At 35.5% G+C, this 19,841-nt stretch overlaps 1 protein-coding gene across 1 annotated transcript in view; it reads left to right on the forward strand.

Moving 5' to 3' along the window:
- EYS (EGF-like photoreceptor maintenance factor) overlaps positions 1-19,841 on the forward strand; it is a 331,694-nt gene that overhangs the window by 65,072 nt on the left and 246,781 nt on the right. Inside the window, exons 3-4 of the mRNA XM_085056747.1 lie at positions 1-22; positions 16,307-16,457. The exon at positions 1-22 is cut by the window's left edge and continues 70 nt beyond it. Of these exons, the coding sequence (XP_084912873.1) occupies positions 1-22; positions 16,307-16,457 (173 nt within the window). The remainder of the gene's footprint in view (positions 23-16,306; positions 16,458-19,841) is intronic.

The following is a 19,841-nucleotide window of genomic DNA, read 5'->3' on the forward strand; positions in this document are numbered from 1 at the left end:
ACTGGTATAATGTGCAAATTAGGTAAGTTTACTGTTGTCTTTTTTATAGGTGTTTCAAAGATTATATAGGTTGGATAGCTGGTACATTCCACAAATATTATATCTCATTAACTATGAATGATACCTGAATGTGTACAGTAAAATCATGTTATGACAGTGTTGGCCACAACATATCCTTGGAATAAAATGTTTGTAACTATAGTTGGACAGTGCTCATCACATCCCTGATGTGCTTAGTGGAAATAAATTTATTCTCATTGAAATCATTTACTGTAGAAAACATAAACATTCAGTCAGGGAAGATACTGTGCAGTAGGTGCAAAATACTCAGTCCAGGAAACAGTTGAATTTGCAATAATAAGAGTGTAACTAATAGGAAAACCTTGGAAAATAAAAACAGATAGGCAGAAGCAGCACCATGGCTTTCATTGATGTCACTGACTTGCAACTCATAATAGGATATATGATTCCTGTAAAAGTAACAATACTTGCAACTGAAGGAGAATAAAATAGAAAGAAAATTAGTTAAGTAGTAGGATTTCCATGTGCTTTGTGCATAGATGTATCTAATGACCAAATATCCATGCTCATAGAATCCACAGCCTTGGAAGTGAAAGTTTTGGGTTCACTTTATAGGAAAGTTAGGCACCTAGTGAGCTCTCTGGTGCTTAGTTCCTGTTAAGTAGCTTTAAATAGGTCAAATCATCTTGTCCAGCAAGAAGAAAGCAAGCTAGCTGTCTGCTTGTCTCTGAGGAGTAAGTTCCTCCTTAAAAAGTTTGTTGAGGAGTGCAGAAGGAACAAAAATTCTTAGTGGAATAGGCCTTTTATAGCTCTATCTGTCCAAACATTGTTAAATGAAGTTTTGTGGGGCAGTGCCGTGTCTCTTTCCTTCCATGGGAAATGTAGTGGAGTGTGTATCCATTATACTGTACCTTGCTGCCTCAGGTGTGGCAGTGAGGAGGACCACAGTTTGTTACTGCATTTCAGCTACCATTGCTATCATCATTTTTTTCCAGCAAGTTAAACCACACTCAAAGTCTGGACCACTCAGAAACATACACAAATTAATGCAAGGAGCAAAAGCCAGTAATCCACTGCAGTTGTGCTTATCACCCAAAAAGGGAACACCATAAACCAACCCATGCTAATGGAAGCTAAAAGCAAGTGTAAGCTCCTCTTGGACCAGGATGAAATAAAACACAGTATCTCTAAGACACTTATAAAAGCAAGATTCTATAAAATCTGGTAACATGTGGAATTCTGGTTATTTCCTGGTTATGACTCCCTCTCCATATCAAAATAGAGAAAGTAAATTGGAAAATAGTTTTTAGAGAAGCTGTATAAAGATGATAAAATCATTAAGCAGCTTCTATATGAATAGAGACTAAATACTCAAGTACTCTGGAAGTCCATTAAAGGCAACTAAGAGAGGATGCCAAAGAAGACAAAGAAATCCCAAGTGAAAGGGGATAAGGACTGGAGACATAAAATTTCTAGTTATTTAGATAGTTTAAATCCATTAGAATTCAATTGTTTGTTCAATTGAACAAATTGTTCAATTTGTTGTCTATTTTAAGAAAGATTTAAGATCCTGAAGATAACAAAAGTATGAATGTGTGAACCCTCAGTAATGTGGGAGCCTTTATGAAGAACAGCCTTTCCTCTGGTGCTGAAGCATTCAAGCTGCCATGTCATTGTCATCCCTCAGAGATCCACTAATTACCACGGTGTGAGTGCACTCATTCTATGCATTTTTCCCCAACTCCATCAACAAGAAAATAACTTGAGTCTGTAAATCAGCCCATGATAATAGCCCATGACAAAAGAAAACCAACCTGATCTCTACATTGTGCTTTTCCTTTTGAGCCTAAAAAGAAAGGAAGAAAGTGTTACCTTCTTTCATTTGCAGGAAATTATTTCAGGACAGCTAAGGAAATGAGCCACACTTATTTTTGCTTCTGAAAAAGAAGCAATGCATACCATTTATGGGATTCATGCTAGTTACTAAGCAATTAATAATCAATCCTTCTACTCACTTTAGAAGACTGGAAATAGTTCTGGATATTGTTTTAAGATGACATTCTGCAGATGACACCAAGTCATGTGGGAGTGTTGATTCACTGGAGATTAAGAAGGCTGCAGAGGCATGTGGGCAGACTGAACCAATGGGCCAAGGCCAGTTGTGTGAGTCTTACAAGTGGCTGGGGATGCTTGGGCTGTGTAGCTGGAAGAAAAAGAGGCTGAAGGGAGACCTTATAGTTCGCTGCAACTCCCTGAAAGGAGGCTCTAGAGAGGTGGGAGTCAGTCTCTTCCCCCAACTAACAAAAAATTGGACAAGAGGAAATCGCCTCAAGTTGCACGGGAGAAGTTTAGGTTGGATATTTGGGAAAAAAATCTTCACATAAAGGATTGTAAAATACTGAAAGAGGCTGCACAGGGAAGTGGTGGAGTCACCACCACTGGAGATATTTAAAATTCATGCAGACATGGTAGTTCGGGGCATGGTTTAGTGTGGGACTTGGCAGTGCTGGTTTAACAGTTGATCTTGATGATCTTAAAGATTTTTTCCAAGCTAAACAATTGTCTAATTCTATGATTCTAAGATTTAAAATCTTAGGGATGTTGATGTCAGAAAGATTTGGAGTTGCTTTTTACTGTCATCTCATGCATTTTCTCATGTGCCTGAGTTAATTAAAAAATGTATATCCTGTATATATAGATTTTATATGTCTTTTTCGTTTACTGACAATTAAATATATATTGTTGACAGGTTTGATAGAGTCAGTCTTGAAATATGTGTTAATTTTTTTGTAAAGTTGCCATTTCATTTAATCAACTGCAGTGTAATACAGAACAATAAAACATAATAATTTTGATGAAAAAATGGTGTAACATATTCAGAAACTTTCTGGAGGTTTGCAAACATTTAATCTTCTCAGAACTGATTTTCAGTGAGATAAATAAGTTTTGAACAATGGTATCTGGGAAATTGGCGAAGTTAAATGGGAATGTAGGAGATACTGCATATTATAACAGTGGATATGCACACAGAATTTTCTTTGTTGTGCATATGTTAAGTGTTATGAACAGACACTGTGGAAAATAACAATAATTTTTTAAAATTCATATTTTTGAAAGAAAATGCGGATTCTGATTACTTAATGTAATCCTAATTGTTTGGAGCCCTTTTGATGTAGTCCTGTGGTGGAAAGGTTTTTGTCTTTTCAATTCAGGAAAAGAAATGCCTTTCAGCTACTGAAGATAAACCATCTTCAAAGAGTATACTGCCTCTACAATATCATATTAAATGAAAGAAGTAGAGTTAAAAGTAGTGAGTGTTGTTTAATACAAGCTTAAATACAGTGAAAATTAGATAGTGATAGTGTCTTCCTTTTCTGCTTAAGGAGAACGTTTTACTGCATCCTTTATTCCACAGAAATAACTCCTAGTGTGAATAAAAGAAATGTCACACAGTCTAATGTTTGCAAATAAGCATACATATTACTGTCAGACAGTGTGCTTTATCCAGGTCTCATAGATCACCACAATATTCACGCTGAAAGTAAAATAGCAGCATTGCTGAAATACATTTTTCATGATGATAGACTATTGTGGCTACAAAAATGGTAATAATTTAATAAATTTGGATACAAAGTAAAGACTGTATTTGCATCAAAACCTGGGATAGCTTGGATAATTTGGGTTAGGATATAACTTTTTGCATCAGATTAGTCTAATTTATGTCATTGGTTGCTAAAACCAGCACGTTGCCAAGGTTTTCCTCAGAGCAGTGCCTGAAAGTTCCATTTTATGTGTAAACTACTGTAGGTGTGTACTAAGTCTGTTAATGGAAGTTCATTGCATCTGTTTCACTCACATTTCTGACTATTGTTTTGGTTTTCTTAAGTATGTTATCAGGGAAGTGAAATAGCTATGGTGAAAAATGGATATGGGCAATGTCCCACAGGGATTAGATTACTGCAGGATATTATGAAGGGAAGGAAATGTTAAATTCGAGCACTGGAAGGTTTGCATGTTTGGTTTTGTAATGAAGGTACAGTTTTCTTACTGGCAATGCAGGGGATGTTTGACCACAATCTTCTCATTCCAACCTTTATAAAACTGCCTTCATTAACTGTTTTAAGATTTCTCTTCTTCAATCTTTGTCATCAAAACAAGTTCATAAAATAACGTGTATTGCAGAAACAAACCAAACTGCAGCAGCAATATTAGAAATTTGCCTTTTCTTGGTCCAGTAGTCCCTATTTCAGTACTGATAAAAGTAGTTTCCTCAATTAAATGAAAACTATTTTTGTTTTAATTTTAGTCTCAGATCACAATTTTCAGTTGCTTTAGCAAATCTGTCCACTTATAAATTGATTATGCAGTAGATGTCATAAATACATCTTCATTCTTTAATATGAATCTATCCACTTTGAAATTTTTTTAATTGTCCAAGATCATTAGGATCAGAAATCTGGTGTAGGTGCTCCGTCAGTTTAGAAACTGACTGCAGAATCTGGCAATTGCTTTTTAGAGAGTGTCTTATTCCTCTCCTTTAACTTCTGTTGCTTGTAATTTGAGCTTTGCACTAGTTACCTATAGGGCTTTTGATGATTGATTGTCTTGCTTTTGAGATGCAAAAGTTTTCTGATTCTTCTAGTCAGAAAAAGATCTTTCTAATCATGCCATGATGCAACATACGCTCACTCAGGAGCTTGTATATTATTTGGTTTTGACAGCTTTTTATGAAGGTCTGAGATAATCCATATGGTGTAAACTATGCCGTATTTATTATCCTTCAGAAGATGCTACAAACCTCATATTTTCCCTAGGGTTTTCAGGCAGGTAAGATAAGCAGATTATAGATAAAGTGGTTAGCAAATGCTGCAGATGCCTCTCTGTTTTGTTTGACTTTGGTTCCTTCTATTTCACTTTTATTGTAAATTCTTATTTTTATTTTATCACAAAGGTGCAGAACTTTGACCTTCATTTTTAGCATAACAGCATATCAGTGAAGAAGTCATTAATTTGTTGTTTCATGTACCATGTAAATGTCATATACTCTACTTAACGACAACATGCTTAATGGGCCATATCCTCAAAAACCACTGTAAGTCAAAAGGTATTGTTAGCAATGGCTGCTGCTTAATTAAAGAAGTGTATTCAATATTTATAAAATGCAGTAAGAAATAGATTCTTGATGTAAAATAGCTTCAGGGTCTTTTCATTTCCTCTCCCAAGAAAGCTGTCAATGGACTTGCATCAGCTGCAAGAGGTTTAAGTACTTGGATGTAGCAGGATTAAGCCTGTTTTGTATATGCTAGCAATAAATAAGGTTTAGGAAGTTGCTGGACCTCTAAACTGGCTACTGACAGGATCCTCACAAACATACTTTCTTAGCCACCCTTGTGTTGGCCTTTTTTCCAGTCCCTCCTAAAGTGCCTAGTGTAAAACTAGGGGTGAATTAAATACAAGTGATGACTCATCTAATAATTTCTAATTTTTATATGGTCTGAAACTTTTCTCAGATCATTGGAGCTTACTTGGAAAAGGTTCAGTTTATTTTATTAGTCCAATTTATTTATGATGTATTAACATCGGTAAAAAAAATGCCTTTGTATTTTCTAAATTTCACTGGACTGAAGTCCTGAGTAGGTTATGTCTGCTACTTAATGTCCAATATACATTGCAGAGATGCTAACTCAATGAAAACAAACTAGCCTGAGAAACAGTTTAGATATAGAGGCATTTTCATTCAATATGGAATAAAATATTATTAAAACTTTGGGAATATTGATACTGATGTCAAGACCAGGATTTGTAAGGTGGAAAATAGGAATTACTTGATCATGAAATACTGAAGAAAATTGGAAGGATTCTTCTTGCATTTTGATTTGGGGATTTTGGACAGAGATATAAAGAAATGTAATGTAAAATACGTGTGGTAACTATTACACAGATGAACAGGAAAAATGAAAAATATCCCCCCAAAATGGTATTATGAGATGCTTCTGAAAGGAAAAAGATATTGCCTTTGTAACAGCAGAGATTGGCCATTGACAAAAGTAGCTCAAAAAGTGGGCAACTAATTTTTAGGGGCTGAAGATTTCTGTTACACCATGACTGTTACTGCCCACAAGCAGAGCATTACAGTACCACAGAAATGGTAATGCTGGCTTGAAGCAACAGAATCAAAGGAGATTCTGTGAAGCTGAAGCCAAATTGAATCAAAAAACACTGAATAGAGAAAAAGTTTTGAAATCTTGCTAGTCAGAATATGTATGTTTTCCAGTTCATTCTGCTAACATGCACAGTACATTTAGAGAGAATTAATTTGATTTTAATCCTTTCAGAGCTAAGTAGAGGGGAACCAAGCCAAAAATATTCCCTCCTGTGACTAATTTTATTTTTTACTCTATCTCATAAATACTTTATAATTTAAAGGTACTTAAATGTATCTTTCTATTTGGAGGTCAAGTGTTTAAATTATGGTGCTTCTTAAGAATAAATGTTCAATCAATAATGGTTTTCAGCTTCTATTATACTTTTGTCCAAGAGCCTAATGAGTCTGGACATGAGCCAGTCACAACAACCCCAGGCCTTGCTGCAGGCTTGTGGTGACTGGAAAGCCTTCCAGAGCAAAAGGACAAGGGGATGCTGCCTGAACATGAGCCTGGTGGCCAAGAAAGCCAACGGCATCCTGGCCTGTATCAGCAAAAGTGTGGCCAGCAGGACAGTGATTGTCCCTCTGTACTCAGCACTGGTGAGGCCACACCTCAAGCGCTGTGTTCAATGCTGGTCCCATCAAGAAGGACATTGAGGTGCTGGAGTGTGTCCAGAGAAGGGCAGTGGAGCTGGTGAAGGGTCTGGTGCACAAGTGTTTCAGGTAGTGGCTGAGGGAGCTGGGGGTGTTTAGCTGGAAGAAAAGCAGGTTCAGGGAAGATCTTATTGCTCTCTATAACTCCCAGAAAGGAGGTTGTAGTGAGGTGGGGGTCAGTCCCTTCTCCCAGGTAACAAAATGAGAGGAAAATGGCCTGAGGTTGCACCAGGGGAAGGGTAGGTTGGATATTAGGAAAAAGTCCGTCATGGGATGGGTTGTTAAGCAGTGGAAAAGGCTGCCCAAGGAAGTGGTTGAGTCACTGTCACTGGAGGTATTAAAGAAAAATTTAAAGGTGGCACTTAGGGACATGGTTTAGTGATGAACTTTGCAGTGTTAGGTTAATGGTTTGACTTGGCGATCTTAGAGGTCTTTTCCAACCTTAATGATTCTATTATTCTATGATAATTCTCCCTTTTGAATGACTTAAAGCATTGTGGAAATAATGACTTTGTAGATGCTAGAGAGGAATAACAGCATCTCACTAAAAAACACAGATAAGCAGACTGATCCATACACAGGTTGAATACTGAGAATGCATTGATCATATCTGCTGCTGAAAAATCATTAAGGAAAGAGATAGACCATCTATGAATTTATACTTACCCAGTTTCCTTTGTGAGTAAGCACAGATTTCTGTAGCTGAAGAACGTTTTTGTGCACAAACACCAGAAATAAGTTTCAAGTACAGTGTATCACTGCAGTAATCTTCTAGTAACCTTAGATATTTTTAAAACACCAGATAGACTGATTTTTTTTAAGACAGCATCTTAAACTTCAGTAGTAGAACTAGTGTACCACAGCTAATGATTCTACTATTCTTTGAAGTGTCTTTATTGTGAAAATGAAAACTATATTTTAATTCTAGATTCAGAAATTATTAATTTTTTCCTCACTAAAAATTGCCTTTCTCTGTCTGACTTCATTAGAAAAAGCAAAGAAACACATGCCTCTCTTACTAACTGCTGCATATCGCTAAATGCCATATCTGTTAGAGGTATTATCTCAACAATTTATGTATTTGCTGGAGGCTTTTCCTCAGGACATGTCCTTAGCTGGTTCTCTGTTTAAGAGTATTTAAATCCTGTTCTATCCCATGTGATCTATACAATGTTCTTAACTCTAGTCTTCACATTATTAATTTCACAGAACATTCAAAATTTTCTTATCAGAATAACTCAAATTCCTATTAAAAAAAAGTAGTAACATTATCAGCCTTTTAAATAAATTTTAAACATTATTTCCTTATAAAAAGTAATAGAACATAACAGTATCCTATTTCTTAATGGATTTGGGTTTTAGGAAAGCAGACCTAACATATATAGTACACACAATCCAGTATTTCCTATTAAACAGTTCAGTGTGCTGAGCTCTTTGGTTTCCTAATTTAAGGGATTTTCAGAACTCAGCTTTTCACATGTGATATCAATACATTTTATACAATATATGCATGTTAGTATGGAGTAAATATACTAGCAATCACAAAGGAAGCTTAGTAAAAAAACAAAACCAAAACAGTGTAGGATTTAAAAATATTTTGTAGAACTTCTTTTTCTATCTATGGATGAGCGTATGGCATGATTTGAACACAGCAGCATAAGGTAACATAAGCTACCATTTTCATTTAAGTTAAAATTTCTAAAATTTCTTGGGTTTAGATTTTTCAGGCCAGAAAGGAAAACTGAATTGACCCCCAAGGGACCACTAGTTTGACCTCTTCTGTTCTGTATGTTAAATGATGAATATTTTGTTGGAAGTCTATGAAAAACATAGACTTAATTTAATTCAAGCCCTTCTATTTCTTAACTATTCTCCTACTTTGTACTTCATTGTAGTCACCTCTTCCTAAACCCACAGCATTGGTGGGCAATTGATATATACAGATCATTCTGCCTGCCAAATCCCAGCCAGTACTTCAGTAAAAAGGTGAAAATAAAAGGTGGCTAAAGATTCCCTTCTGACCCTGCTAACCCTATGTCTCAAGTATTGAGGTAATGCTGAGGACTGAGCAAGCAGCCCAGATATGTGAGAGGTATAATTCACTCTCACCTCAAAGATCTTTTTATCTGCTAAATACCCTTTCACCACTCTGTTATTTGAGCCATGTCCCAGAGAATGGAGAAATGAAAATAATTAGACAGTTCTATAGTGGGAGAAAAATGCTGTTGGGCTCTGCACATTGCGTCCAGAAACCTGAAAGCATAAATTTTTATTAAAGTTGTCGTAGTGCAGCAGGTATGAGTATTTGAAAGATGATACAAGCAATCCTTTTCTCTACTGAATAAAGTGGGATATGCAAAGAGCAGGACAAGCAGTATAGCAGACTTGTTTACTCAGACAGTGCTGTGTGAATTCTGTACTCTGTAACTGCTACTTAGTAAGAAGGGAGCTGACTTTCTGCTTTATCCCACATGAATCCCTTTCAGTCAGAGTTATCTGGAGGCAGGAAGACTACACCTCTTCTGACAGCAAACAAGCTTTTTCTCCCTGAAGGCCAGGATGGAGTTTGCAGAGAGTCTGCAGCAAAAGCTCAGACTGAGAAAATCCTGGGGAAAAAAAGGGACAGAGTCTGCCTGCTGTAGGTTGCAAGCATGAAGGTGAGCCTTGTAAGGTCACGGAAGGAAAGAGATTTTGTTTAGGACCAACTGTATATAGCAGAAAATTTATTCAAGTTAGAGAATAAATTTGCCTTCAAGGCTTTTATTTATTCACTCTTATTGCTACATTTTCTTTATTTAAACAGTAACCTTTTAAGAATCTAGTTATGTTGTGTGCTAAATAAAGTCTATCGTTAAAGAGGGGGCTGATTTGTGCCTTTTTGGATAAGTCATTTTAACAAAAAGGAGCTAATTCAGAATGCCTTCAAAGGGACACCTTTGGCCTTAGAAGGCTTGGTTGTTTTTTCCAGGTTTAAACTGCTTTCTTCTTTCTTTCTTTTTTTTTTTTTTTTGGCGTTTGACTAATATTGCCAGGGCTTAGAGTTATTTGCCTAAGCTGCAGCCAAGCTGCACCTATAACTATATAAGAAATGACAATGAGATTATCCAGGCTTTAAGATATCTACTGTACATATTCACAGCCCTCCCCTAAATTCAGAATATCTTTAAAATGTTAGCTTGAAGCTTGTCTTCTTAAAAACATCCATTTCATTTTCTTTCAGAAACAAGATTTCTGACAGTAAACAACCATGGTGTTTTACTGATGCTACATTATGTGATACTCCTTTGGAACTGTGTAGCTAAGATCTCAGTCCTGCATTGCCAGACATGGCAGAATACCTTTTGCCATTCTGAAGTCACTACAGCAATTACTTTTTTCATTCAGCAAGAGCTAAGATTTCACAGAGAAAGCAACAGTGGAAATGGACAAAACCTAGAAATTATGACAGAGAAACTTGATATTTATATTTTCATATCTTGCAGTTAGCTTCCAGAAATTGAGAATAGTGAAAGTAGACTTTCTGTTTACAGAGCTGAGTATATGAAAAAAAACCCACCCTGCACTGATCAAATCTTCTAATAAAACAAAAGTTTAAAACCTAGTGCTCTTTTTTGCAGCAAAATAATGTATAACATCATTTAACATATAACATATTTAACATCAATGCAATGTTAAAAAAAAAATCTTTATTGAGATCAAAATTCATTATGAAATTGAAGCTTAGGATATTGCACATATTTTTTAATTTTCCAGAGTGGCTATTTTTCACAAACTTCTTATGAATAAACAGACAATAAGCAACTGCCTTTTCCTAGCAATGTCATTGAACTAAATTGGTCATAATAACAGTTAATAGCGATTTAATACCACCAATTAGTTTGATACAAAATGTTGTTTTACAGCCTCTTTAAGATAAAAGCTTACTTAGTCATGCCACATCTTTGGTACAAATCACATTCTGCACATTCTCAGAACTCTACCATCAAAGCAGACACCCAGACATTAAAATTTAGAAACATGAAAGTGACAAATCCATAGTGTATAGTGATGTTTTCTTGCTCAGATTGTTTAACTAAATAAATGTAAAAAGGTTTCTGTCATAGCTGCTTTCTTTTGCTTTGGATCTCAAAAGAATCGTTAGTGTCACTTATAAGAATGAGAGTTTTCTACTTTATCTTCTGAAAGAACTTATGGCAGGGACAGAAACATAAAAACAGTAAAATAGGACTCTTATAACAAGCAAAAAATATGTAAAACTTTGTTCTATATTATTTTCTATGGAACACCAAAGGGTGTTTATGGATACTAAAAGTGCATTCAGTATTTTATGGCTTGCTTTGGCCACGTGTCATAAGCATTGAACTTATATTAAGGAGAACACAGATAGGGTATAGAGACCAGGAATTATGGTGGCCTGCAGAGTCAATGTAAATGTGAATTCCCACAATTTACTATCTTCTTATTCAACACACTCTTTAAGTTTCACTTAAAATTACAATTTTGCAGGTCTAGATCTAGCTCTAAACTTTCTACTGTCTGAATACTTGAATACAGTACTATCATTTGAGCCAAACTTTTCACTAAGTTGCACTTTACTTACATCTACATCAAATTTAAATAAGTACACATAGTTTTCTAAGTTTAATTTCCGTAAGTGTATCTATAGTTGGTATGATGTGAGCAGCAGGAAACTGCAAGCAGGAAACTGCAAAGACAGAAAGGGCCAGAGCCATAGATAATTGTTTTTTCTCTAGCTAAATCTGTAGTAGTAAATTAAACTGAAATCTGAAGGCTAGTCTCTGGACTGAGGCCACCTGGCAGGTCTCAGGTCATGTCTATAAAAACACTTACGGTAAAATAGTTTGGTAACATGACTTTGAAATGATTCCTGGATTGCACTAATCAGTGAACTTTTTGAGCTTCAGAATTGGAGGCAATACCTAACCTCTGGGGTAACTGCAATAGGAACAGTGATGACTTTCTAACAATATGAATGATTCCATGTCAGGATTTGAACTTATGTTGTGGACCAATTTAGTGTAGTAGTGTAAGTGTACCCTCTGTGGAAAAAAAAGAAATAAAGGGGTAACTGTATTTATTTATTTATTTATTTATTTAAATATGAAACAAAGTTTATTTTCTCCCCTCCTTGTATTGTTAGAGAAATTGTCATCATTAGCTTCATTGTTCTTATTTGTTTAGTTAAATCACAGTCTAATACCAGGCAAGAAATCAGCTTCAGGCCCAGGGAATAAGAGTCTACTGTCAGAGAGAATGAGAAAAAAATATGTTGTTCACTAATTAGTTTATCTGCAACATGAAAGTGTGTGTTACCTGGTGTCTCAGTAGGGCAGAATCAGCACCAACATATAAGAGTAGTCTAAAACTATGGATCTTACAGCAGAGTGAAAATGTAATTACTGTGAGTGAACTGGTATATATTCTATCTAAATAAATCTACTGTGGGCAATGGATTCTGCCCTATTCTGTAAATGTTATTAGTATGGGATTGCAGGGGTTTTCTGTGCTGAAGGAAGGTGTCTCAGGAATGTAGAAGTGTAGGGTAATTCAGGCCAGAAGGGACTTCAGGAGTTCTTTAGCCCAACGTGCTGCTCAAAGCAGGGCCAGCCAAGAGGTCAGACCAGGTTGCTCAGGGCTGTATTCAGTCAGATTTTGAAAACCTCCAGCGCTGAAACCTGCAAACATCTCTGAATAAAGATGTCCAGAAGTTCCATTCCTAAAGTTGCTTCGAACACTCTTGAAAAGCCTTAAAGATTTCAAAAACAGTACTAGGTCAAAATTGATCCCACCTTTTAAAGTGCATTAAGAAAAAGTATCTCTTAATTGTAGTGCCAGTAGGTTTAATGTTTTGTTGCAATTTTACAAAATAAACTTTATACTGCAAGGAGCAGTTTGAGTATGAAACCAGAAACTGTGAATCTCCAGATACTGAGAGAAAAACAGGTTGTCCTTTTTTAAGCTAAGAAATGCATAAATAATAATTAAGCATAATGAGAGTGAAATATATTCTCAGCTTTAGTTAAACAATTGTCTACAATAAAATTGGGGAAATTAGGGATTTTAATTTTTTTTAGAAAATATTATAATAAAATTTCCTTACTTCTGGTGGTTCACAACTCATATTTGGTATCGAGGTTTCAAAATATCTTGTTGCTTTTGTTTAATAGACTGAATGCTAATATTACATCCTAAATAGTTCAACAGTATTAGTGAATTATTTAATATTATTTATCATGGTCACATTCAAGTGAAATTTCTAGAAACATGTGAAAGTTTCAAACTTGTTTCTAGAACAAAAGATTTCTCTTTTCTATCGGCAAAAAACAGGTTAAAGAATTTTTATTCCCAGCAAGGCTGCACAGCATAACTGACACAGTACTTTTTCTGAACATCCCCCTTTCCCTCATCCCCCTCCACCGTTTGCTTTGTTACCTTTTTACCATTCTATGATAATCCTAAAAATGTCATTTAAAAATCACTGAAAATGTCAGAAAGTAAAGACATTATATAAAAGGATGTGGTTTTCATACGGACACTGCCATGTTTAGACACTGTTATATCAACAGTTATCAAATTATTGTCTGACCTTTCCATCCTTCTAACCTGCGAGGCATTGAGCAATGGATTTAGCACTGTTTAGACAGAATTCATCTTCAGGTTATAATTAATAGGCCAGTATTTAATCACTACATTTGTGTCATTACAAATGAGGAAACTGTGAACTATTACTGCTGGCTTGGAATGAGGCACAATTACTGGTAGCTTACCCAGCAAAAGTGCTTGAGAGTTGCTGTATGCATTTCCACATTTATAATTATGCAAAAAGCCCTGTCATCTTACTTGACCTTTAAAGCACCCAATGTGCTGATTGTAGGAAAAGTATTTTAAAAGCCTGATGGAAATTTCATAGAGTGCATATGTGACCCAGTGATTGTATCATCAGCAAATGCTAAACAATAATGGTTTAAAGTCATTATTCTAATTTGGCCAGACCCTGCTAGATTCAATCAAACACAATCAGAGGTGCATGGCTGACATTCTAACAAGCTTAGGGCAAAGGCAGCTCATGCTTTGAATTGCATTAACTTGTTTTCTGACATCAAATACTGGGAATTAATTTCAATTTTTTTAATATATGCACAAAAAATACTTTTATATATCAGTCATATAAGCTATTAAGGACATGCTAAAAATATGTCTAAAGCTAATGTGAAAAGAGCTACATCAATATGGTGTTTGTGTGATAGAAGTACATACATGGCCATGTAACTAGTTACAGCATTAACATCTCAAACCATGTAGAAGAAATAGTAATTAACAGAAAAACAGAAGAGAAGTTTTTTGAGCAGCTGTACTTCACTTAGCACATCTGTCAATTAGTAAAAAAAAAAAAGCTTGTCAGTTCCTCCCTGACTCTTTTCCACTCCATCTTAAAATTATGCTGCATTGAAACAAGTCTGATTTAAAATATTTCTGAAATATTGCTACCTTATTATTATGCTTTTATTCATTATTACAATATCATTTTATCAGGAAGATAAGAAATTTTAGACATTTACAAGATCAAAATTTTTTCCTTTGAAGTCTCACTGCCACTTTCTTCCATAGAATGATATATCCAAAATGTCACACTGGGTTCAAGCAGTAGTAAAAACTTCTTGACCATTGCAAATAGAACTACAGAGAACGATTTTGCCAGTTACACACATTATCAGCAAACTTTGTTTGTAAGGCATTAATGGAAGCAGTGTGCTGCAGAACCTCATGTGTGTGCCTAGACATACAGCCATTGTATAATATCTACAAAAAGTGGTAGGAAAACATTTCTTTCCTTGATTCTGGATATATTTAGCTCCTTTTTCTCATCCACCTTAGCTATTAATTATCAAGTTAAAAAAATCTTGAGGAAAGAACAAAAAAATCCCTTGAATCCATCCCTTGAGGTGTTTGAGTCCACAGAATCAAAATCCCAATTTCTCTTCTTCATTCTTGAATTTAACAACAAAACAAATTTTTTATTGTTCATCTAAAGGTATTTGTCCGAGAATGGACAGACCACTTTGCATACACAAATATTTATAGGCCTTTCTGTAAATATGTATCACTGTGTTTGCATGTAGTTCTGAAGGTATCTCAAAACAGAATTACATGGAAAACATAGTTTTCATGTTTGCAAATGTTGATAATGTTAACTCTCCATTCTGTCAGTTAAAACACATAGAGGGCCTTATGAAATAATATTTGAGAATTCATATATTACCATATGACAGAAAATAGTTAAGCAAACTTTCTATGGTTTTTTTTGTACGAATTTTCAGAAGTTAATTTTGTATTCTCAGAGATAAACTCAATTCATACTTTACCTCCTGCATCCTACCCAAATTGTTTTTACGGAGTCGTGGGTTGTTAGTTTGTTTTTTGGGGTTTTTTGTTTGTTTGTTTGTTCGGAGGTTTGGAGGGGTTTCTTTGTTTTTTGTTTAGTTTTTTGTTGCTTTGCTTTGCTTTGTTTTGGGGGGGTTTGTTTATTTGTCTGTTTTGGATTTTTGGGGGTTTTTTTTATGTGCTATTTTCACATAGATTTTTTTGTGACACCCATATTACAAAGGCACTTGACTATCTTTAAATATAGAGCTGATAGAATTCTGATTTGTTTCATGCACAGAGGGAAGGATAGGCTGGAAGAAATGCCTCTATGAGAGACTGGTTTAGTTCTGATATTTCTTTACTAGGCTTTCTTACATGAAGATAAAGGGATTGCTGCCAGTTGATTATTGGAATGCAAATGACCTTTACATCATTAAAAAAAGTTGAAAGAAACCAATTTGTTTGCTTGGTACCTTCTGTTTATTGTTGACAATTTATGCACGTTTTTAATGGAAGCACTTTTAAGAGGGTATGTGGATGGGGGAGGGAAATGGGAATGTATATGTTAATGTCAGGGCCTAATGTTACTGACTTCAACTTTAGGAATGATGCTTTTGAAGATAAGTATTACAGATTATTATAGTACCTCTGTGCTTTCTAAAATGAAGCTTGTTTTAAGTTGCTTTTGTGGTTTGTATTTTGTGTGAGTACGTGTGTGTGCATGTGTGTGAAGAGAAAGGGGGATATTTAAAATACTTCAGGTTAATAGATGTATTTTTTTAAATTATAAAGTCTTCTTGTTATTGATAAAAATGGCCTAACTCTTTTTATTCAATCATTATTATGAGCTTTGGCATTTTTAGCAAGTACAGTGCCCAGATTTACATTATGGCTTCATTTTAATGGAATTTCAAACCCCAAAGACATGTCAATTTACAGTGTGTTAAACAGCTTTTATATTTATAGTTCTATAATATAAAACAGCTATTTACTTGGTTTTCTTTCCTTTTTGGTTTGCTAACAGCCTAATTAATTTGTCAAATAGACAGTAATGTAAACAATATATGGTGGTAAAGTGTGCCTATTTCTGAATTTGTGCAGGCAAGGCATGGTACCATGTGAAGCAGAAATGTCAATCCTGAAGTTATCTTCAAATACAAGTATAACTAGAAATTTCTCATCCAGTTCTTATTGGCTTGAAACAGGATCCATCTTTGTTGGTGGTTTGCCTCATCGTTATGCAGCAAAACAGGTATTTATTATTGCTGTTGTTGATGTTTATTTGTATGTAAATTTTTATTATTTTTAGGGGTGGCATGTTGAATGTGATAAAAATGAAGAGATTTAAACCATGCAAAAAAAAAAAAATTACTTACAGCTTTTTGAAAGTTGCATCTAAGGGATTATTAGAGTCCCTTGCAGAGTACTGCTCATGTGTGGGACTTTGATAAGTGAACAAATAGAGCATTATGGCCTAAAATCAGGATCTGAAATTCTGTTTGTCTTGAGTAGGCAGAGTAAAGGAACAAATATGATCAAACTTAGAGGAGGTACCTGTTACCTCAGGTGCTAGTTCTATGAATATGTGAAAGGTATAACTGCACTGGTTTCCAAAACGAAGGAGGCTCTGTTTGCATCCTGTGATGGCACAGACAGATGTGTGTAGAAATGGACCAGGGGAGAGAAAGCTAACCTGTGAAACTTCATTAATGAATGAGGGGGAGCAAAAGAGCTTGAATTGCTGACACAGATAAAGACCCAGGCCCTGTAATTCGTTTGAGACTGGCACCATACACTTGGGGCACACTCAGCCCAGCTCCTGGCAACATGGGCCCTGTGCAACACAGCTCCCAATGCAGCTGGCTCAGCCTTCTACATCTTCTCAGGTGTCTGAGTATGGAGTGAACTTCTGCATCTAAGGGGCTATTGTCATAACTATGTATAATTTTTTTTAATTAAATTGTTGACATAAGGTGCCAGTGGCCTCACTAGTCATATAGCTCCAAGTCAGTCTCTGACTTCCCCTTATCCCCTTATCTTCCCCTTATCTAAATACAACTTGTATTGCTACCTGGACTAATTAACTCCCTTCTCTCATTCCCAAATGGGTTTCCAGAATGTGAAAGAGTTCACCATTACATAACAGACTATCTGTGAGTGTTGGTATATTTTCCACATGTAGTGAAATAAATCAAACTGTTAGCGCTGAGTTGGTGTAGTGTGGGTCTTGTTTATCTGGACAGGGATCCTTGGATAGGTGTCACCCCATAGCTGTAGTGCAGTCTGTAGGAGTTCTGTTTTCCCAGTGCAGAGCAAGAACTGGGCATATGTAGTCCAGCTGTCATTTTTAAGCCATATTTTGGGTAGGCTTCACCCTGTTCAATTAATTAAGCCTTTTTATTTCTGTTCTATTCTTCAATAAGTTAAGGTCATCTTATCATGATGCAAAATAGAGTCATTTCAAGCACCGGCGTGTTTTTGATGCTGCTACTTGAAAGCAGCATTTCCAGATTGTTTTCACCTTATAAGAAATAGCACAGTAATCAATGATGTGACAAAACTGTTGAAATCCATCTTAAAATTTCTTATAAGTAAGTACTTTTTAGGCTGTAAAATATTCAGCCAAAAGTGCACTTCTAAGAAGCTCATCCTGACATTAAAAGAACACATCAAGTAGTATTCACAGTTACACAACTTTTCCCTTAATTCAAATGTTCATAAACAGACAATACCTTCATCTGGAATATTTTATCCTGAGTTGTATATAGAATTTTATTTACTACAGAAATGTATCTTCAAGAAATGTTCTATATTAATGAGATATATGAAAATTATATTTTAAATATTTAAATGGCCTGTCTTCTAGAAGCTAAGAGAAATTTTTTGGGGATACCCCAAAGAATTTATAGTGAAGGCTTAGAGAATAAATTTATGTAGTGTATTTTGGAGCAAGTAAAGTTTGTTTGAGGGATATAGTAATAATGTGTATATGAGAATGAATTTTGGGATGATAAATAGCTCTTTACTAGCTAAAGGCCAAATAAAATCCAGAAAAATAAATTTACCTTAGAGAAGTTCAAACAGCAATAAACCACAATGGTTTAAAGGTATTTTACTGCTAAAAATTTTGGCTGTATATTTGTTGGATTGTCATATCAATATGGGCTTTCTTTCTTTGAGGATGTTGCAGTTCAATTCTATTCTTAATGCAGGATTAATAGGTGAGATGTTATGGTTCATGCTTTTAATCTAAATTAGGTAATGGATGTGGGTCATGTACAAGTTGGTGATACTTAACCTCTGTTAGTACTTGGAAAGCAAATGTTCCTATAACTTCCCTGAAAAGGCAAAAATATATCCTCTACTCTCACTTGCCTCTCTAGTTTTCCACTGAGCTTTCTTGCAGGTCATTTCTTTCTGTTTGAGATTACCTCAGCCTTTTATTTTACTTATTTTCTTTGCTTATTTGTGATTTTTGTGTTAATTTTCATCTCAGTACCTCATTTTTCCTAATTTTTTATGTTTTTATAGCTTCAGGCAAGTTCAATTTTCCTTGGCTTCCCTGTCAGAGCCTGTAGGCTCCAAGACAAATTTAGTCTATAAAGGCTGCTTTTTTTCCTTTTTGTCAGGGAATGGAGAACTGCCTGTCCAAGTACTCCTTATGTGGGCTTTTCAATCCCAGCAGTAGGAAACCACTCCAGAAAGTTTCTTTCCCATCAGCTTAGACCCAGGTAGTCAGGCTTCTATTGTAAAACCTTCATCATTCCTGAAACAGAACAGGTCTGTTTCTGACCTTCGTCCTGCACTTTGCTTCAAGGGAGATTTCTGCTCCAGCTGAGACTCAGCTTTTTCTGACAAGTGCTCTGATCACTCTTGGAGTCAAGTCTGATAATGACCCTTGTGATATCCTCAGTATTCACCTAATAAAACATTGCCTTGTTTTAGCTCCTTCTCTCAAAGGAGTAGTTCACTCTGCTGTTGGCTCTCCTACCTTGCAATGCTGTGGAAGTTGCGGAGAACAGCGACTTTGGACCCTGGACTCCTTCAGTTTCTGACTAACAGGAACTTCTAGATGTCAGTACCAGAAACTGTTGACACAGGAGTCCCATATTACTGGAATTGGGTCATGTTAAATGATTAATTTCTAGGCTAGATTCCTCTTCCTTTGATTTTGATTGAAGTTTAAGATGATCTGTGAAGCCCTCAGGGTAAAATATTGTCTCCTCTGATGATTTCCTATACATTTTCCTAATCAGCTCTGAAATTTCTGTGCATTTTTTCCACATTTTTCTTTTTTTCTCTATGTTTATTATTTGGTATTCCTCATTGTCAAAGTGCCCTCAACATGTAAGGCAAGATGGAACAATTCTGTTGATATCCCTAGTTGCTGCCACAGCTCTCTTCAGGAGATCAGAGCCTTACCCTCAAGCAGTGATGTATTTAAAAGAATATCTATGACATCTGGGGAAGCAATGCTATAATACCCAAAAGATATCTTCACTATTTAGAGGATCTCAGACCTCCCAGTTCTCAGTCCTAGTGTCTGTGGTTGGTGGCAGGAAACACTAGAGCAAGATGAAGTTATGGATTACTTAAGTAAACCAGACATGTAAAGTACCATGGATCCAGAAGGACT

Source organism: Lichenostomus cassidix, chromosome 3, assembly GCF_008360975.1.
Source record: "Lichenostomus cassidix isolate B80296 chromosome 3, HeHo_3.0, whole genome shotgun sequence".
Classification (NCBI taxonomy): Eukaryota; Metazoa; Chordata; class Aves; order Passeriformes; family Meliphagidae; genus Lichenostomus; species Lichenostomus cassidix.